The sequence below is a fragment of the Panulirus ornatus genome, chromosome 22, assembly GCF_036320965.1.
Source record: "Panulirus ornatus isolate Po-2019 chromosome 22, ASM3632096v1, whole genome shotgun sequence".
NCBI classification, from domain to species: Eukaryota; Metazoa; Arthropoda; class Malacostraca; order Decapoda; family Palinuridae; genus Panulirus; species Panulirus ornatus.
Window position 1 is genome coordinate 5,263,553 of NC_092245.1, and position 22,696 is coordinate 5,286,248.

At 39.4% G+C, this 22,696-nt stretch overlaps 1 protein-coding gene across 2 annotated transcripts; it reads right to left on the reverse strand.

Annotated features, from left to right (window-relative positions):
- Positions 1 to 2,081: 2,081 nt before the first annotated feature.
- On the reverse strand, positions 2,082 to 16,896 carry Tapdelta (Translocon-associated protein delta). 2 transcript variants are annotated; one of them, XM_071675962.1, is made up of 6 exons: positions 16,747 to 16,896; positions 15,178 to 15,296; positions 11,496 to 11,570; positions 9,060 to 9,149; positions 2,481 to 2,546; positions 2,082 to 2,365 (listed from the first exon to the last, which is right to left on the reverse strand). In XM_071675962.1, the coding sequence occupies exons 1-6, from the start codon at positions 16,793 to 16,795 to the stop codon at positions 2,261 to 2,263; spliced, it is 504 nt and encodes a 167-aa protein (XP_071532063.1). In that variant the 5' UTR covers positions 16,796 to 16,896; the 3' UTR covers positions 2,082 to 2,260. The 2 variants fall into 2 exon arrangements, with proteins under 2 accessions (XP_071532063.1, XP_071532064.1); XM_071675963.1 differs by lacking the exon at positions 9,060 to 9,149.
- Positions 16,897 to 22,696: the final 5,800 nt, after the last annotated feature.

Genomic DNA, 22,696 nt, shown 5'->3' on the forward strand with positions numbered 1-22,696 from the left:
ATTGCAGTGAAATTTATTGAAAAAGGGGGTGACTGTGTTGTTGACTGGTTGGTGAGGATATTTAGTGTGTGTATGGATTGGCGGAATGTATGCATAGTGCCATTGTACAAAGGCAAAGGGGATAAAGACGAGTGTTCAAATTACAGAGGTATACGTTTGTTGAGTATTCCTGGGAAATTATATGGGAGGGTACTGATTGAGAGGGTGAAGGAATGTAAAGAGCATCAGATTGGGGAAGAGCAGTGTGGTTTCAAAGGTGGTAGAGGATGTGTGGATCAGGTGTTTGCTTCGAAGAATGTATGTGAGAAATACTTAGAAAAACAAATGGATTTGTGTGTAGCATTTATGAATCTGGAGAAGGCATATGATAGAGTTGATAGAGATGCTCTGTGGAAGGTATTAAGAATATATGGTGTGGGAGGCTAGTTGTAAGAAGCAGTGAAAGGTTTTTATAGAGGATGTATGGAATGTGAACAAGTAGGAAGAGAGGAAAGTGACTGGTTCCCAGTGAATGTTGGTTTGCAGCAGGGGTGCGTGATGTCTCCATTGTTGTTAAATTTGTTTATGGATGGGGTTGTTAGGGAGGTGAATGCAAGAGTTTTAGGGAGAGGGCCAAGTATGCAATCTGTTGAGGAGGAGAGGGCTTGGGAAGAAAGTCAGTTGTTGTTCGCTGATGATACAGCGCTGGTGACTGATTCGGGTGAGAAACTGCAGAAGTTGGTGACTGAGGTTGGTAAAGTGTGTGAAAGAAGTAGGTTGAGAGTAAATGCAAATAAAAGCAATGATATTAGGTTCAGTAGGTTTGAGGATCAAGTCAACTGGGAAGTAAGTTTGAAAGGAGAAAAACTGGAGGAAGTGAAGCGTTTTAGATATTTGGGAGTCGATTTAGTAGCGGTTGGAATAATAGAAGCAGAAGTAAGTCACAGGGTGGGGGAGGGGGTGAAGGTTCTGGGAGCATTGAAGAATGTTTGGAAGGCGAGAACATTATCTCGGAGAGCAAAAATGGGTATGTTTGAAGGAATAGTGGTTCCAACAATGTTATATGGTTGCGAGGCTTGGGCTATATATAGATAGGGTTGTGTGGAGGAGGGTGTGTGTGTTGAAAATGAGATGTTTGAGGACAGTATTTCGTGTGAGGTGGTTTGATCAAGTAAGTAATGAAAGTGTAAGAGAGATGTTTGGTAATAAAATGAGTGTGGTTGAGAGAGCAGAAGAGGGTGTATTGAAATGGTTTGATCACATGGAGAGAATGAAAGGAAAGATTGACAAAGAGGATATACGTGTCAGAGGTGGAAGGATGGAGTGAAAAAGATTTTGAGCAATTAGGGCCTGAACATACTGGAGGGTGAAAGGCATGCAAGGAATAGAGTGAACTGGAACAATGTGGTATACTGGGGTGGATGTGTTGTCAGTGGATTGAACCAGGGCATGTGAAGTGTGAGGGGTAAACCATGGAAAGTTTTGTAGGGCCTAGGTATGGAAAGGGAGCTGTGGTTTTGGTGCATTACACATGAGTGCTAGAGACTGAATGTGGCCTTTGTTGTCTTCTTAGCACTACCTCATGCAGGGGGGGTGCCATTTCATGTGTGGTGAGGTGGCGACGGTAATGGATGAAGGCAGCAAGTATGAATATGTACATGTGTATATATGTATGTCTGTGTATGGATATGTATGTTTACATCGAAATGTGTAAGTATTAAGGACAAGGCACTAACGTCTAAGGTGCAGCACTAGAGTCCACCAGCTATGGAGAGCTATGACCACCTAATTGAGTGAGTCTATGGAAGGAACTGGAATCAAGAGATAGTGGAGCTAAAGCAACTACAAGTTGATTAACAATTCTGCTTGACTTTTGAAACTATCCTGATTTACTTGAAGCTTTCAGCAATTTTATCTGACAAACTGGCCTTCCTTTGCAGGTCTTCAAAGTTACATCAACAGAGCCCACTAAATACTGTAATAACATTTCATCTAATAATGGAACCACTTCAAACTTATGAAATTCATCTTTTACAACTATATTAAGCAACCCTACATTATTTCCACTTTAACTCAACAGGAAGTCAATTAAACCAAAAAAGCATACTCAAATGGTTTTAATAGAAATAAACTAACAATCATTTACAATTCCATCCATATGACAGAGTAATTCTTCATTAATTACACATAGCTATCATACAAACATTTACCATTTGCACTACACACACTCATAAGAATGAGCAAATTTTATTTACCACTCATTTTGCTCATTCATAAGTATCTAAGCCATGAGCTTATTCTTCTGTGTGAGAGCATAGTAGTAAATAAAGATTGCAGCAAGGATAGCCATGGTCTCAGACTGGACCCACGGGCCTCTGTATGCACCCTATAATAAAGAGGAAAACATTTTAGGGATAAATATTCAACAGTCACTAGCATAATCTAAGCAAAAAATATATAACATTGTGTCAAAGAAATTCAATAATTACAGTAATACCTACTGGATGGTAAAGATTAATGGTAGCAATGGGTAGCACACTAGAGGTGTCCTCGTTGCCACGCTGCGCCTGAAAATACAGTCATCCAAGTCAAACATTTTCTTTGCCTAAATAATGTACATATTGATGTGCATCACTTTTTTTTTTACATCTTATGGCCTATAATTGCTCATGAACATTCCTATAATAGATGTAATATAATCCTAAACAAATTAAATTGTAGCTGTGTTCCTGGAACAGTCTGCTTATCTAGAAAAAGCACACTTGTCAATGAATTATAGAAGTCAATGAAATTTGTACCTGCCCCAAAAACAAAAATATTTTTTAAAAGTTTCCATGGGATTACAAGACTTCATGGTATAAGTGACACACAAATGATTATACATGAAGTCATGCATGTATGTTGAGTTAACTTTGAAAAAACTACTGCAAGGATAAATTACTAAACATATCACCTTGCTTCGTATTGGGAAAAATAAAAAAATCAATACCAATTTTGACTGAAATAATATGCACACACACATTACCAACAGCATCATCATTTCTAAAAATCAATACTACTACCACCACCACTGCCTACTATCAGCACCATTATTAACACCCACCACTACCAACCATCAGAATGCAAAGACAGCTTTCTGTCCAATGTCAACTGAGTCTGTCTGCCCACTAAATTGTACTCTTATTGAATATATAGGCACATCAGTGGTTTACATAAAAATATTTAAATATTTTTATTTATTAAACTATGTCGCTGTCTCCCGCATTAGTGAGGTAGCGCAAGGAAACAAACAAAAGACTGTCCCAACCCACCCGCATATACATACACGTCCACATGCACATATACATACCTATACATTTCAACGTATACATATATATATACAGACATGTATATAATTCATACTTGCTGCCTTCATTCATTCCTGTCGCCACCTCGCCACACATGAATGTCCCAACCCACCCGCATATACATACACGTCCACATGCACATATACATACCTATACATTTCAACGTATACATATATATACAGACATGTATATAATTCATACTTGCTGCCTTCATTCATTCCTGTCGCCACCTCGCCACACATGAAGTGACAACCCCCTCCCTCCGCATGCACACAAGGTAGCGCTACGAAAGGACAACAAAGGCCACATTCGTTCACACTCAGTCTCTAGCTGTCATGTATAATGCACCAAAACCACAGCTGGAGGGTGAAAGGCAAAGGGAGAGAGTCAAATGGAGTGAGTGCTGTCAACGGACTGAACCAAGGTGTATTTGGGGCTTGGGTGTGGATGGGGTTATGGTTTCCATGCAATGCACACGACATAGAATGAATGAGCAAATGCAGCCTTTCTTTGTCTGTTTCTGGTGCTACCTCTCTAACAAAGGAATGATGAACAAGTACCCACATATACTTTGTTTTAGTAGGAGTTGGAAAGATGGCAAAAGGACATTATTGGATTACATACTAATTGACCAGCATGCAAGAAAATGAGTCTTAGGTGTGAATGTGTTTGGAGGGGCAGCTCGCAAGATGTTTGATCACTACCTATTACATGTAAGGGTGTTGATTTGCAGAGGTTTTTATGAAGGAAGAAATCATAAGAGTTAGGAGAGGATTGTGAAGGTGAGCTTGAAAAGAGACTTGAGAAGAATAACTGGGGAGAGATTGGATACAGAATGGCAAAAGGTGATAGTAATCAAAGCACAGGAAATGGGAAATATTTAGGGAAATAGTGCTGGATTATGAAATAAAGTTGTCAGAGAAAGAGAAAAGAGGTGCATGGGCAGTACTTACAGGGAAATTGTGATAATGACTGGGATATACAAGGGAAAGTGGCAAAAGGTGAGGGTGAAGGAGCAGGGTTGAAAAATAGGGCACGTGAGAGCTGAGGTGAGCAAGTATCATTAAACTTTAGTAAGAATAGGATGATGTTCTGAAAGGAGGTTAAGAGTGTGAGAAAATCAAGAAAACAAATATGAACATCAATGAAGAGGACAAATGGGGCAGAGGTTATAGTTGAAAATGAGGTAGGGTGTGTGTGTGTGTGTGTGTGTGGGGGGGGGGGGGGGGGGGGGGGGGGGTGTTAATGATTATTCTGAAGTATTAATGTAAGGTGGCTGATGTAGGGTAACTGGGTTGGGGGTCTCAAAAGTGAGAGGGTCATGGCAAGTGGTTTGGTGAAGAGAGAAAAAGGTAGTGAAAACCTTTGCATAAGATAAAAGTGGCAAGGCAGGGGGAGTGGATGATATCAAATGGAATTTCTTAGGAAGGGGGAGACTGGTTAATGAATATTTTCACTACATAGATCATGGCTAAGTGCCCGAGGATTAGCAGATTGCACATACAGTGGAAATTAATTAACAAAAAATAAAAGGGGGGGGGGGGAGTAAGTGTTAAAACTACAAGGGTACAAGTCTGTAGAGTTCCTGGTAAGTTGTATGGGAGTGCTGATTGAATTGGTGAAGCCACACAGAGCATCAGACTAGGCAGGAACAATGTGGTGTCAGAGGATGTGACAAATACTTAAGAGGAACAAAGATTTGCATGTGGCATTAATTTATCTGCAGATAGCACATGACAGATGTGCTTTGCGTAAAATGTTATGAATCTATGGTGTGGGAGGAAAGCTACTTAAGCTGTCTCTATCTATATCTCTGATGCCCATTTCCTTTAGGAATTCCCTCTAAGGGGTGGCCACAGCTAAAGTCTCTCAATAACTGGTGAATTCCAGTGCTGCTTAGCCTTTAGTGCCTTACCTTTGACAGGTCACTTGCAGAGGGCAACTTGAGCACAGTGTTTTCAGAGGTTCCTACTCACAACTTCTATCTAATGTTCCAACCTAGTAATTCTACCTAATGTTCGTATCTATTAATTCAATTTATTGCTCCAATCATTTTACCTAAAGGCTGGGCTAGTGCACAGTGCTCACCACAGGAATACCTAGAACCACAAAGTCAAATGTGCTGTATGTTACAAAGAGGGATAATATATGTTTGTGGACACAACACCAGCAGTCTACATGAAAAAAAAAAAAAAAAAAATACCTGGGTCAAAGGAGTGCAACTTGAATCTCTGAAGAGCTGCCTTACTATGCACCTGTCACTAACCCTCCTGATATCAAAGAAGGTAGTACTGGTAACATATCTTCCTGGTCAGTGGCTGCTTTCTATTTCTACTAGAATCGATGAAATTTTTTTTTATCGAGTGTAAATCATGTGTCCGAGTGATTCCAGGTGAAGGCAGGAATGTGTGATATATGGATGGGGTGGTGAGGGAGGTAAAAGCAATTGTCTTGGAGAGGGTATGCAGTTTACATAGCTTAGGGGGTATGGGAAGTCAGTTGTTTGTTTGTAACACAGCACTTGTCTGGAAGATTTGAGTGAGAAACTGAAGAAGTTGGTGTCTGTATGGAAGTGTGTAAGAGGAGAAATTAGAGAGCAAATGTGAGTAAATGGGTTTAGTGGTGCAGAGGGACAGGTTGTTGGATTATATGAAGGGAAAAAGTCATAAGCTGTGTGCTTTAGATGCCTACAAGTGAACATGGCAGCAAAAGGAAGGAAGGTGGATGTGTTGTAAATCAAATGCGAGTACGTGTTGCGAGGTAGTTTGATCAATTAAGTAATAAATGGATTAGAGAGAGGTGTGGTAACAGTAAGGTCAACAGAGTTGAGGAGGGCAAGCTGAAATGGTTTGGACACGGACAAAATGAGTGAGTGGATATACATGCCTGAAGTGAAGGGACCAAACTGGACATGGAAGATTGGAGTGTAGAGGATTTTGAGGCGCTCAGGGAATGAAAAGGCAAAAGGGATGAAAGGGGTGAAAAGGATATAGTGAATAAGAGCAATAAGATATACAGGGAACAATGTGCTGTAAATGGACTGAACCTGGCATTTGAAATTGCCAGGGGAAACCACAGAAAGGGGGGAGGGGGCAGTGGTTTAGGTGCAGTACACATCACAGGAAGATAATGGATGCAAGTGAATGAAGGCTTTTCTTCATGAAGTGTGAAGCATACAGAAAGTGGGCAAGTGACAAAGGGTAGTATGAATTGGCAAGCCAAAGTAAAATTGCTAATGAGCAAAAAAAGATGGGCAATATTTACAGGGAAGGTATGCAAATGTATGAGTTGGCAGCAGAGGGTCCAAGAGGAGAGCCATGTGTTCAAAAATAGGGCAAATGAGAGGGGGTGATCACGGGGAATACAACATTTTGGAAGGAGGTTATTATTATTATTATTTTGCTTTGTCGCTGTCTCCCACGTTTGCGAGGTAGTGCAAGGAAACAGACGAAAGAAATGTCCCAACCCACCCCCATACACATGTATATACATACACGTTCACACACACAAATATACATACCCATACATCTCAATGTACACATATATATACACACACAGACACATACATATATACACATGCACACAATTCACACTGTCTGCCTTTATTCATTCCCATCGCCACACATGGAATAACATCCCCCTCCCCCCTCATGTGTCTGAGGTAGCGCTAGGAAAAGACAACAAAGGCCCCATTCGTTCACACTCGGTCTCTAGCTGTCATGCAATAATGCCCAAAACCACAGCTCCCTTTCCACATCCAGGCCCCACACAACTTTCCATGGTTTACCCCAGACGCTTCACATGCCCTGATTCAATCCACTGACAGCACGTCGACCCCGGTATACCACATCGATCCAATTCACTCAATTCCTTGTCCGCCTTTCACCCTCCTGAATGTTCAAGCCCCGATCACTCAAAATCTTTTTCACTCCATCTTTCCACCTCCAATTTGGTCTCCCACTTCTCCTCGTTCCCTCCACCTACGACACATATATCCTCTTGGTCAATCTTTCCTCACTCATTCTCTCCATGTGCCCAAACCATTTCAAAACACCCTCTTCTGCTCTCTCAACCATGCTCTTTTCTATTTCCACACATCTCTCTTACCCTTACATTACTTACTCGATCAAACCACCTCACACCACATATTGTCCTCAAACATCTCATTTCCAGCACATCCACCCTCCTGTGAATAACTCTATCCACAGCCCATGCCTCGCAACCATACAACATTGTTGGAACCACTATTCCTTCAAACATACCCATTTTTGCTTTCGGAGATAATGTTCTCGACTTCCACACATTCTTCAAGGCTCCCAGGATTTTCGCCCCCTCCCCCACCCTATGATTCACTTCCGCTTCCATGGTTCCATCCGCTGCCAGATCCACTCCCAGATATCTAAAACACTTTACTTCCTCCAGTTTTTCTCCATTCAAACTTACCTCCCAATTAACTTGACCCTCAACCCTATTGTACCTAATAACCTTGCTCTTATTCACATTTACTCTTAACTTTCTTCTTTCACACACTTTACCAAACTCAGTCACCAGCTTCTGCAGTTTCTCACATGAATCAGCCACAGCGCTGTATCATCAGCGAACAACAACTGACTCACTTCCCAAGCTCTCTCATCCCCAACAGAATTCATACTTGCCCCTCTTTCCAAAACTCTTGCATTCACCTCCCTAACAACCCCATCCATAAACAAACTAAACAACCATGGAGACATCACACACCCCTGCCACAAACCTACATTCACTGAGAACCAATCACTTTCCTCTCTTCCTACATGTACACATGCCTTACATCCTCGATAAAAACTTTTCACTGCTTCTAACAACTTGCCTCCCATACCATATATTCTTAGTACCTTCCACAGAGCATCTGTATCAACTCTATCATATGCCTTCTCCAGATCCATAAATGCTACATACAAATCCATTTGCTTTTCTAAGTATTTCTCACATACATTCTTCAAAGCAAACACCTGATCCACACATCCTCTACCACTTCTCAAACCACACTGCTCTTCCCCAATCTGATGCTCTGTACATGCCTTCACCCTCTCAATCAATACCCTCCCATATAATTTACCAGGAATACTCAACAAACTTATATCTCTGTAATTTGAGCACTCACTCTTACCCCATTTGCCTTTGTACAATGGCACGATGCATGCATTCCGCCATTCCTCAGGCACCTCACCATGAATCATACATACATTAAATAACCTTACCAACCAGTCAACAATACAGTCACCCCCCTTTTTTTAATAAATTCCACTGCAATACCATCCAAACCTGCTGGCTTTCATCTTCCGCAAAGCTTTACTAAGGAGGTTAATGTGTACAAAAAAAAAAAAAAAAAAGCAAATGGGAACACTGGGGCAGTGGTAACAGGTACTGAGCAAGTGAGGATTTTAAAGGACTGTTGAATGTGTTTAATGATAGGGTGGCAGATGTTTGAGTCCGGAAGGTATGTGCGGTGAAAGTCATGGTAAGGGGTTTGATGAAGAGAGACGTAGTGAAAGCCTTGCATATGGTGAAGGTGCCAAGGCAGGTGGAGTGGATGATACTGCAGTGAATTTATTAATGGTGCCAACAGTATAATTAATCTTGTTCAAGAAAGATGGAAAAATTTATTGCATCAACTGATGTCAATAAACCATAACCTGCTGCATAAGGGTTAACGCACCATAGACTCCCTCTTCAATCTTAATACAAATGGTTTACCTTTCTGAGGGCAGCATAACCCTGTTCATCATACAGCTTGATGGGACGCTCACCAGATACTGCATAGGCAACATCCTCAACCCAGCTAACCTTATTAGAACAAAGAAAATACAAAACAAAACAAGCTTAGCGATATTCAAGGTAAAATGACACTAAGGCTCATTTACAAAATGTAACAATTAACTGCAGCTTGAATGTTGATTATAATGGAACATGGAAGTGAGAAACATGTATATAATCAGCTCACTGTGTAGTTCATCGTCCATCATGGAGTGAGAAATGTATATAATCAGCTTATTGTGTAGTTCATTGTGCAGAAACTACATGAAGAACGAGGCAAAAATGAAGGATCCAACATTCCCACAAAATAGTGGTGAATAGCAGAAAACAAGTATGCAATTTCGAAGTATGAAGCAAGTATGAACTTTAAAAATTAATGAATAAAGTCTACAGGAAAAATGGATATCTGAAAATAGTGATGAATGGAGATTAAAGCAAAAATTGGTGCATATTTGAAGGAAAGTGAATTAGGATTTCTGTTGAATTAATGAGAATGGTGGGATGCCTGACCATTACCTGGTGGAGGCAAATGAAGATTTGCAGAGGTTTTCAGAAAAGAGGAAATAATACATGAGAGAGATTGTGAGTGAGTTTGGATATGAGATATGTCAAGTAATGCCAAGAGAGACTGGGTGTAGAATGGCTAAGGTTGAGAGTAAACATAGCAAAGGGAATGAGATATATTTAAGGAGACAGTGGTGGTATGTGGAAGGTGGGCAGCTGAGATGATAAAAGTTGCTAAAGACAAAAGAGGGGAGGATGGGTAGTACTTACTCGGAAAGGGAATGAGTGCAAATGATTAGAAGATGCAGAACAAAGCTGAAGGATGTCAAGAGGAAGTTGCAGAGGTTGAAAAAGGGCAAATGAGTGGTGGGATGAGCAATTATCAGTAAACTAAAGAGAATAAGATGTTCTGGAAGTAGGCTGAGACAAACAAAGAACAAATGGATAACTTAGTGAAACAGCAAATGGAGAAGTGGTAACGGGTAGTGATGAGATGGAATGAGTATTAGGTGTAGAGTATTTGGGACAGGAAAATAGGTGAAGTGAGAATCATGGAAAGTGGTTTGAAGAGTGAATTGGTGAAAGCCATGTGCAAGATGGAATGTGGATGGTACTGCAGTTGAATTTCTAAAGAAAAGGAATGACTTGCTGACTGGTTAGGTATGATTTTCACTGAAAGTATGGATCATGATGAGGTGCCTGATGATTTGTGAATGGCATGTACAAAGACAAGGGGGAAAAAGTTAAGTGTGTGAACCACAGAGGTGTAAGTTTGTTGACTGTACCTGGTAAGATTAAGGGAGAGTGGCAACAGGTGGTAAAGGCATGTACAGAGTATCAGACTGGGGAGGAACACTGTTTTTAGAAATGGTAGATTATGTGAATCAGGTGTTTGCTTCGAAGAACATACAAGAAACAGAAAAAAAGAGGTATTTGTTTGTAGCATTTATGGATCTGGAGAAAGCATATGAGAGGATTTGGTTGTAGCATTTATGGATCTGGAGAAAGCGTATGAGAGGGTTGATAGAGATGCTTTGTGGAAGGTCTTATGAATACATGGTACAGGAGGTAGGCAGCTAGAGGCACTGAGAAGTTTTAATCGGTAGGCAGCTAGAGGCACTGAGAAGTTTTAATCGGTAGGCAGCTAGAGGCACTGAGAAGTTTTAATCAAGAGTGTAAGGCATGTGTACTGGTAGATTGTGAGGAGCATATGTGGCTCCAGGTGAAGGTTGGTCTGCAGCATAGATGAGTGATGTCACCATGGCTGTTTAATTTGTTTATGGATGGGGTGGTTAGGGAGGTACATGCAGAGTTTTGGAAAGAGGGCAAGTATACAGTTTGTTGGGGATGAAAGGGCCTGGGAAGTGGGTCAGTTGTTTGCCGATGATACAGCACTGATGACTGATTCAAGTGAGAATGCAGAGGTTGGTGACTGACTTTGGAAAAGTGTGTGAAAGGAGAAATTTGAGAGTAAATGTGAATAAGAGCAAAGTTATTAGGTTCAGCAAGGATGAGGGACAAGTTAGTTGGGATGAAGTCATCCCTGGTGACTACAATATGATACGACATGAAAGGAAACTATGCATTAGAGAACAAAGAGCAGCAGAAAAGCCAAGTAAAGGAAATTTTGAATGCAGATACTTGTATGCCACATGCTGTTAAATGCTATCTTACAATATATCTAATTCATACATAAAAAAGGTACTTTATTAAGGTTCAACTTGCATTAAAAGTTAAAAACTGAACAGTTCTTAAAGTTTAGCTGTAATAAAACTATCTTTGCAAAATCTACATCTTAAAAATGATAATAACACCTTACATTATGATACTGTATGCATAAACTAAAACTATATAAATCAAAGCAATACTTACTTGATATTTCACCCCATCAACAGAGCGAGCTATACCAACAATGCCATCAATAGTTTCAGCATACAGGGAAACATCCTGTTAAAATCAGATACTTACATTTTCATCTCGCTATGAATTCACTTATCATATTTTCAAAGCAAAACTTACACATATACCTAATTCTGCAGTGAGAATGAAAGTTATGGCATACAACAATTCAATTTTACGAAAGCTAAAGATGCAAAGCATCTGATGGAAATATGCGATGCATTTAAAGGGAAAATAAAAATTTTAAATTAGGAAATAATACAATATCATATTACCAAAACTTTAGTATAGGTATAAAACATCAGCTCTTAAGAAAAAAAAAATCTATAACCCCTCCAAAACAACTTCATAAATCATTTATTATACTTGATTGCTGTTTTCCAAGTCAGCAAGGTAGTGCCAGGAAACAAAAACCCATTCACTAAAAATATACGTACATGCCCACATATACACACATAAAACATACATACACGCCCACACATACATAAATTATGTTTCCAAAGGAAACTAAAAGAGCAGTTTTTCAGTCTGAAGTGGTGGATCTGACAGAATACAACAATTCAAATATGTGTGTCAGCTTTACCAACATTTATTTCAAAATACAACAATTCAAATATGTGTCAGCTTTACCAAAATTTAAGTGCTTTAGAATTATTACATTATTTATTATTATACTTAACCGCTGTCTCCCACATTAGCTAATGCAAGGAAACAGACGAGGAATGACCCAACCGACCCACATACACGTATATACATAAACACCCACATACGCACGTATACATACACAAACATTTCACCGTATACATACACATATACTCATGTACATATTCATACTTGCTGCTTTCATCCATTTGTCTCCATCCCACCACACACGAAATAGCATCCCCCCCAACAAGGTAGTGCCAGGAAAAAAAAAAAAAAAAGGCCACATTCGTTCACACTCAGTCTATAGCTGTCATGTGTAATGCAACATGACCACAGTGCCTTTTTCACATACAGGCCCCACAAAACTTACCATGGTTTACCCAAGATGCTTTGCATGCCCTTGTTCAATTCATTAACAGCAAGTCCACCCCCATATACCACATCGTTCCAATTCAATCAATCCCTTGCATGCCTTTCTCTCCTGTGTGTTCAGGCCCCAATTGCTCAAAATCTTTTTCACTCCATCCTTCCACCTCCTCCAATTTGGTCTCCTGCTTCTCCTTCCCTCCACCTCCAACACATATATCCTGTCTGTCCATTTTTCCTCACTCTCTCCACAAGTCCAAATCATTTTAACACACCCTCTTCTGCTCTCTCAACCACACTCTTTTTATTACCACACATCTCTCTTACCCTTTCATTACTTACTTGATCAAACCACCTAACACCGCATATTGTCCTCAAACATCTCATTTCCAACACATCCACCCTCCTCTGCACAATCCTATAGCCCATGCCTCACAATCATATAACTTTGTTGGAACCACTATCCCATTGAAAATAACCATTTTTGCTCCCAGAGATAATGTTCTCACCTTCCACACATTCTTCAATGCTCCCAGAACCTTCGTCTCTTCCCCCACCCTGTAACTCACTTCTGCTTCCATAGTTCCATCCACTGCTAAGTCCACTCCCAGATATCTAAAACATTTCACTTCCTCCAGTTTTTCTCCATTCAAACTTACCTCCCAATTAACTTGTCCCTCAATCCTACTGAACCTAATAATTAACCTTGCTCTTATTCACATTTACTCTCAACTTCCTTCTTTCACACACTTTACCAAACTCGGTCACAAACTTCTGCAGTTTCTCACCAAAATCAGCTACCAGCACTGTATCATCAGCAAGCAACAACTAACTCACTTCCCAAGCCCTCTCATCCACAACAGACTGCATACTTGCCCCTCTCTCCAACACTCTTGCATTCACCTCCCTAACCACCCCATCCATAAACAAATTAAACAACCATGGAGACATCACGCATCCCTGCCGCAGACCAACATTCACGGGAACCAATCATTTCCCTCTCTTCCTACTCGTACACATGCCTCACATCCTTCATAAAAAACTTTTCACTGTTTCAAGCAACTTACACCCCTACACCACATACTCTTAAAACCTTCCACAAAGCATCTATATCCACCCTGTCATACAACCTCTGCAGATCCATAAATTCTATGTACAAATCAATGTTTTTCTAAGTATTTCTCATATATTTTTCAAAGCAAAAACCTGATCCGCACATCCTCTACCACTTCTGAAACCACATTGCTCTTCCCCAAGCTGATGCTCTGTACATGTCTTTACCCTCCCATACAATTTCCCAGGAATACTCAACAAACTTATGCCTCTGTAATTTGAACACTCACCTTTATCCCATTTGCCTTTGTACAATGACACTGTGTATGCATTTCACCAATCCTCAGGCACTTCACCACGATCCATTCATACAGTGAATATCCTTCCAACCAATCAACTGCAATATCATCCAAACCTGCCAGCTTTCATCTTCCACAAACCTTTCACTACCTCTTCTCTGTTCACCAAACCATTCTCCCTGAACCTCTCACTTTTCACTCCACCCCGACCAATACACTATCTGCCACTCTTATCATCAAACACATTCGACAAACCTTCAAAATATTCACTCCATCACTACTTATTACCTCCCCATTGGGCCCCTTCACCAATGTTTCCATTTGTTCTCTTGTCTTGTGCACTTTATTTACCTCCTTCCAATTCTTTTTATCCACCTTAGAATCAATGTAAAGATTAAAGTAAAATATGAGATGATCTGGAAGAATTATATATAGTACTGAGAGTTTATCAATCTAAATTATCTAAACCATTAAAATGATTAAACAGCACATAAAGGCAGTCGTAAAACACACAACAGACCATGAGCAAGTTACATTACATGCAAGGTCTTTCACTTCCTCCAAAATTCATGAATACTTTCACTTTTCTTTTTCCATCTCATAACTCTCTCTATTTTAAAAGGCCCAGCCTTGATGTGGACTTATGTCCATGACTGGAGCCTTCAACATAAAAAAGTTATTGATACCACCACCATCATGATTGTGGTACCAAAGAAATCCCTTGATTCACAGATCCTCTACCACTTCTGAAACAACATTGTTTCTCCCCAGTCTGATGCTCTGTGCATTCCACCATCTTCTCAATCATCACACTTCCTCACAACTTACAAGATACAATTGGTAATTCAAACACTCTGCCTTTTTACCACTTGCCTCTGAACAATGCCCCCATACATGTACTCCACCTATCCTCAAGCACCTCACAAATGATCTATGCATACAGTGAAAAGTCTAATTAACCAATCAAAAAGTCACCCTCTTTCTCAAGACCAACTGCAATACCATCTGTGCCAGCTACCTTCCATATCTTATCTTACACAAGGCTTTCAACACCTTTTTTCTAATCCATTGTCCATGACTCACTTCGCATACTTCCTCGACCCAAACGCCCTACATCTGACACTCCATCAAACCTATTCAATAATCCCTTAAAGTAATAATTCTACAACGTTACATCAACAGTTTGCAATCATTTTTTGGTAAATTCACACAATTTTTGTTATGACATCTGTTAGAAATCTTAGGCATGAATACATGCCTAAACGAATAAAGTACATCAAAATCAAACTTACCTTAGCACCATTAGAACACGAAAGAGTAAAATCAGCAATGTATGCAATCTTTGTTACAATGGTGGCATCCAGTGAAGTGAATCCTACAGCATCTACCTGTGCTCCTGAGCAAGTCTCGCCTGAAACACAAAAGGCCTATATTATCCATACATTTCAGAAAGACAAAACTACAATATCCATGGTCATTATAGTAAATTTCATTTAGTTCTAAAATACTGAGAAAATGTTTGATAAATGGATCTCACCTTCCATGAGGAAGGGTTTTCAAGGACCCCAAGGCTCCCAGATAAATTCCTATACTGAAAGTCAGTCACTATGATAATTAAAGTTCCACTCACATCCTGGCTATGTATTTCAACAAGGTAGGAAACACTTGAGAAGTGTTTTCTAAAGGTTCTGATAGTTCGAGAACACCTTATATGGTAGTACAGCCCAATGACCATAGTCTACCTTAGAAGATGCTACACTTGAGAAGAAATCGCCTCAATTGAACGAAACCACAAAGAAACCCAAAATGTGGAGGCTCTGCAAACCCAACAGGACAAACCTGCCATGCAGGACTTACTACTGTATGAATCTAAATAGCCCAATTTGAGGCAAGAATGTCCATGGGCTCCATTCAACAAAACTATACCTGGTATGCTCTATTCCACCATTTTATTCTTGAAGATTATATCAAGTACTGAAGAGTGTCTTGCAATTCCTACTCATTTTGAGGTCGGTTCAGGTACATCACTAAAAAGTACAAGGTACGGACTGGGTTAAGTTTCATTCCTAGACTAGGCTGGGTTGTGTTCCTAGGATGAGTAATGTAGGCTGGGTTGTGTTCCTAGGATGAGTAATGTAGGCTGGGTTGTGTTCCTAGGATGAGTAATGTAGGCTGGGTTGTGTTCCTAGGAAAGGTAATGTAGGCTGCGTGGGGCTTCATTCCTACGCTGGGTATGGTAGGGTTACGCTGGGTATGGTAGGGTTTGGTTAAGTCATATATATATTATTTGACCATTGAACTAGTAGTAACTTAACTTTCCATCATCTTTCCCTCCACATAAACCATTTCAACACCTGCTGTGGTTCTTGATCACATGTGACCATCTTATTCTACATCATGACTCCCCAGCTTTATATCTAGTAGTTTCACGTGTATTTTCTACGATTCTACTTATTACTGACACAATCACATACTGATCGCTACAGAAACATTTACTCCAAAGGAAAACGATAACAGCAGCAGTAAAACAGCACACGAAAACAGTGGACATTACCGGCATTCTAGTGATCCTCAGTAGCCGATATTTCAGCGAATTAATGTGGAAAAAGACCAATTAATGCATTGCTAGTCTCGCTATATTCTCTGTAGTGCACTACCACTGCAGTAAGTGAACAACCTTGATGACTGACAATACATGAATACCGCTTCCTGACGGGCCAAACTTGGCACAATTGTCATCTTTTACTGTTCACTTGTGAACTCGGAGGAAGTTGATCAACTTTACCCATTCTTCAGAGAATTATAAACATCTCTGTATTGAACCTGGTTAATATGAAATTCAATACAAACAGAAGCCTTACCAGCAACTGCTCCTATAAAAGCAGCCAACAATAGAGGTATAACCTTCATCTTGTAGACGTTCAACCTTTCTCTGGCGCCCACAAGTCACGACTGCTGGGTCCAGTTGACAACTCGGTGCCTATAATTTGTATACCTCAATTCATATTGAACAAAAACTATTTTACATATCTAGTATATTGTCGAGATAAGCCACTTCGAAAAAAAATATCTGAAGCAAAATATTTTCTTTTATTTGGTATATACATAATGTAATGTTAAAGTTAGAAGCATTTTGTGTCATTATTGTGATATTACTGGAACGCCCAGTAAGCACACGTGTACTATGCCTTTGCCGCCACCTGTTAACTTAGAACACTCGCCATCCACCTTAAGTAACGACAACTGCAATTAAAAGAGATGCAATATTGTGTAATTTATAATACACAGATAAATAAAGTAAAGTCTTTATCTTCGCGATGGTTATCCATCACACAATTCAGTTTTTTCATTCTTTACTTTCACTTTTCTTAATTTCAGATTTTTTTTTCCTGAAAATCAATCTAATGACGTCTTCACAAAATATTAAAAAAAAAAAAGGTTTAGTTTGAAAATAACTTATTGTTGTAAACAGAAAAAGTTTGGTGGCTAATCAAGGCTGAAATGAAAAATGTAGCACTAAAATTGGCAAGATAAGAACTTCCTATAGGTACATAATCAAATCCATTGTGAGGAGCCCTTACAACAAAATTGAATTCCTGGGAGTATTTCTACACACACACACACACACACGTCACCAGAAACTGAGAAAGACGCTGAAGAAGAAGAAATATGGGAAAGAAAAACGCTGATATAGTGAGGATAATGGAGGGGTGGCATGGTATAAGCAGACGGACGGTCAGTGTTGGCAACTTAGAAGGTCTAGCATAATGTCGGCAGCTTACCAATATGTAATAAAAGGTGTCTTGATGTATATCTAAATTCACGAGAGTAAGATTACATTTGCTTGATGTTATCAAGTAAAAAATAAGCTGCAGGAACCTGAGTGTGAGAGCCTATCCTGTGTACAGTCTCACCTTAGGAGAATAGTAAAGGAGAAAAACTATGTAGTAAATAATGCATTTCATTCAAGTACATAGGTAAGTGAATATAAAACAATCTTCACATTCTACGTTAAGATCAACACTATAACATGCTTTTCAAATTTGGTCACCACACCTAAATAAGCACAAAGACATACAGAAAATCCAGGAGAGGGCAACAAAGATGGTATGAAGACAGCTGTGGTTTATATTATTGTATCACGAACTGATGCTTGTGAACACACAGGAGTCACTATGAAAGGCTAAAAACTTTCAATTTGTCCACCATGGAAGAGTGACCTTATCACGATCTCAAAGTTTTAAAGCCAGCCCATGACAGACAATAAAAAGTTCTTTGAAAGATGTGAAGGTACCACTACTATTGATTGAATGACTTGATTCAGAGACCCTAATACATAGGTATACATGTATGTAGTACACCACAATAAGTTAGAACATAGTAGCTTCTGCAGAATAATCTACTAATGTTTTACAAACTTATTTCCAGTAGGGTCCTTGTATTATAGCAAGATGGAGCAGTCAACCCGCAACCACACCCCATGCTAGACATATTTACATTGTATGCCCCTCTCTTTCAAACTGAAAAAGTTTAAAACAACACCATGCACAATATTACTTACATGTCTGATGATATACATAATCATTTAGTTCAGAGAATCTTTCGTCATCAATAAGATGTTTCCTAACTGTTTATCTAAACAGGTTTTTGAACTTATACATTGTAATTTATTTGGTAATGAATTCCATTCTATAATATCTGTTGATAGAAGGAATGAGCTGCATTTCCCTTGGCTCTTGTTACCCCAAAGTTAAATGCACTATGTCTAGTCCAGTCCTGATTGATTGGTTATTTACCACCCTATGACAATTTTTGTAAGATATGTAGGCCCTCTGTTATTGTATATCTGAAGACTTTATTAAGTTTTATGTGCTCAACCCTATTCTCTACACTTAACATGTTTATTTTCTCCCTCTTTGCTTGGCCAATGTGAGCTCTGGAGTCTACTCCTTGAATAAATATAATTTTGTTTTGACCAATTTGTAGCTGCTTTTTGGATTTACTGCTTGCTCCAGAATACCAAGAAAAACATGCATAATCAAAATGAAGTTGAATTAAAGAGAACATAAGGTTTTCTTAATTTTCTGATTAAATCCATTTGCTTGTCAGTATAAGAATTTTAATCTTGCATTTATTATCTTGATTATAAACCAACAGTTTAACTCCCCTGAGGCACATTGGTCCAAAGAAACTCTTAGGTACTTCACTGTTTACTCCTTTTATTACCTGACCATTACATGTTATTGCAAAATTATTTACCTTCTCTAGTTTTCTTTTAGATCTTATTATCATAACCGGGTTTTTCTAGGTGAAGAGACAGTTTGTTATCAATCATCCAATTATTACATGATTCAAGTTCGTTTCTTAATCTATTCGAGATAACATTAACGTCCTTGCACGATACAATTGAAATACTGTTATCTGCATAAAGAAGTTGGCATGAGACACTAATTTTCATGTCATTCACTAAGCATAAAAATAATAGTGGACATAACATAAATCTAGGCAAGATTCTCAAAAAGAGATGTGAAGTATTTAATGGTGTAAGAATGATGGATGATTGGAATAAACAAACTTAAGAGATGATGAATGTAGACTGCATACAAGTTTTAAAAGTTCTATGTTAGCATAGAAAGTTGAAATATAAAAATGAGACCCGACGAGTGCAGACCTCCCAACCTGTACTGAAGGTGCCTACAAATTATGACACAAACATACACCTGACACATTCAGCAAGACGTTCATATCCTATATTAGGCCAATACTATAATATGCTTCTCATGTCTGGTCACTGCAATCAAAGAAGAAAAAAGATGTAATAAAATCTTGAGTGCAACACGAAGATGGTACTGGAATTATGACGGCCGAGTACAGGAGTCTATCAGGATTTGGTCAAAGGTAGGAGGGTGGAGGGGGATTAGGAATGGCTAAGACAACGATGAAAAGATTGTCACTAACATTAATCAATTCTTATAAAAGTAGATGCAATTGTTGTACAAAAGTGGTAAGAATAGGAAGAAATGGTTAAGTAAATAATACCAAAAAGCAAAGGAGCTTCGAGATGTGCAGTAACGAAGATATAGACGACACTCCAGTCAGCATGAACAAGGTATGAGATCATGACGGATCGAGTATGGCAGGATGAAGAAGGAGGAACATAGAAACAATTTATTATCGTGGGAAGGCAGGTGAAAATCCGATTTTTCCATAGATTCAACAGGAGTCGGTTAAGGAGCAACTAACTGGCTAATGCATTCAGAGAAGAGAACTGTCAAGGATTACATAAGAATTTATGAGGAACTCGGTGAGATGGGTTTAGAAAACACTGAGATGTCTAGAAAAGACATTGACTGAATGCTTAAAAGTCTTGACATTTACAAGGCTCTTGGTCCTGATGTTATTTCACCATATGTGCGAAGATGTTTGCAGATACGCTAGATAAACATCGTTCAAGTTGTCGATGGAGTGAAGCAGTGTGCCTCCCAGATATCTACAAGAGTGAGTGGATTGTTTGCATCCCGAATGTCAGAAAGCATTGGACTCAGTACCGGATGGGAAGTTGGATCACCAGGCACCTAGTACTGGGGAGACTTCGAGAGAGTTAGGTCTGAGTGGAAAGGAACGAAGGACACACAACAGAAGAACATGTACAGATTTGTGGAGCTCGCCAGCGGAGTGCCTCAGGGTCTTCATTACTTTCCTTGATGTGTGAATGACTGGCATGAAGGACGGACCCCTATCTGAAAGGGAAGTGAAAATTGAGCAGGTTTGTTTATGCTCCCAGGGGAAACTAAGATAGGCTTCTAGGTTAATCTAATACATGACTAATGAAATTCAACCGAGTAAATGTAAAGTGATGAGTATGGGACAGGCTGAAAGAAGACCCATGTGATCATCATCCAGCAGTGCCTCAGGGTTCCTTGAGTGAGAAGGACTCGACATTGTTCCTGGCCCGTCAACAGAGTGCCATACTGGGAGAAGAGTAGAGGAAACAAACTGTCTGCAACCAAATATCAGAATAATTAAGTATAAAGATAAGGAAGTAATTAGTAAGCCATTCATATCCTCCATAGGATAATAATTAGAGTATGGTTTCCAGTTTGGTTACCGTAGTTAAAGAAGCACAAAGAGCTAATAGCGAAGGTCCAAAGGAGGAAAGCAAAAATGGTATCAACTAAGTTAGTGGGAAAGACTAAACATAATATATATATATATATATATATATATATATATATATATATATATATATATATATATATTTTTTTTTTTTTTTTTTTTCTTTCAAACTATTCGCCATTTCCTGCGTTAGCGAGGAAGCGTTAAGAACAGAGAACTGGGCCTTTGAGGGAATATCCTCACCTGGCCCCCTTCTCTGTTCCTTCTTTTGGAAAATTAAAAAAAAATAATGAGAGGGGAGGATTTCCAGCCCCCCGCTCCCTCCCGTTTTAGTCGCCTACGACACGCAGGGAATACGTGGGAAGTATTCTTTCTCCCCCATCCCCAGGGATATATATATATATATATATATATATATATATATATATATATATATATATATATATATATATATATATACATATATATATATATATATATATATATATATATATATATATATATATATATATATATATATATATATATATATATATCGCCGTTTCCCGCTTCAGCAAAGTAGGACCAGGAATCATACGGAGAATAGCCCATCCAATATAGTTGAACAGAAAAAGAGAGGTCGTGGGAGGGGCCGGTACTACTACTGCCAGAGTCCTCCCTCACAGTGGCAGTAAAGTTAGGCAGAAACCCGGGGATTCTTAGCACCCCATGATGCCCGGGACTGGCAGCCATAGATTTGTCGGGCTTTTGTCATGATGATTGTTACAGATGTTAGAATGGACAGGAATTGGCAAGAGTACTTATGTGAAGAAAGTAATAATAATAAGCAAGGCTTGAGTAGGTGTATGGTGCTTGTAAGAAGATGGCAGGACTAGCTCGGTAGTCCCGTGTTGATGAGACAGAAAATAAGACCAGCAATCCTGATATGGAGAGTGGACGATGGTTCCGGCCACCACTTTAATGTTCCTCAGTCAGGACGGTAGGACCAGCCTGGGCCCAGGCTGCTGTCAACAAACTATTACCTAATGGGTTGTTCCTGGGGCAGGGGACGGGTGATCCTTGAGTTAGCTGGGGTACTGGGAGAAGCCCATACACTACCACCTGAGTCCTCCCCCCTCACTCATTGGTGGCAGAATCACACAATAAAGTGGAGTCTGAGTTGGTCTTAAATTTACAGGGGTCATGGAAGGGGCCCAATACTCTGCTACCTGAGCTTTCCCTCTAGCTGGCAGTAAATATTTAATTAGATATGTCTTCATATAATTACTTTTCCAAACTCACTCACTCTCACCATCAGGAACTGAGGGGAAATTACGGTCATCCAAAATGTAGTTAGAAAAGAAAATTAAGTTTGTTTCTTTACCGTGAGACGTAACTGTGTGGCAGCGAAATGGAAAAAAAAAAAAAAACACGAGTAAAGCTGTGGGAGATGGCTTTTGGTAAAGGATCAGATAACCTTCGTGGTGGATGAAGAGGAGAGGTTGACTCCTGGGAACATTTGGCCTCACTGACAACATAAAGATTTCAGGTGAAGATGAAAGTTGGACCCGAGCTGTACGAAGTGGATTGGTGCAAGAGCAAAACGTTTGTTGTTATGTGTGTGTTCACATCTTGATGACATCCTAACTTAATGATAACCTGGATGTGGACAGGTTAAGCCACAGCATAATCTTACGGTACACAATGCCGTATATA

Excerpts from the sequence above, each read along its gene's own strand:
- Tapdelta (XM_071675962.1), bottom strand. The coding sequence starts at position 16,795 with ATGAAGGTTATACCTCTATTGTTGGCTGCTTTTATAGGAGCAGTTGCT. Across the intron at positions 11,571-15,177 it reads CGTGTTCTAATGGTGCTAAG|GATGTTTCCCTGTATGCTGA; the intron begins GTAAGTTTGATT and ends TGATTTTAACAG. Across the intron at positions 2,366-2,480 it reads CCATTAATCTTTACCATCCA|GGTGCATACAGAGGCCCGTG; the intron begins GTAGGTATTACT and ends TCTTTATTATAG.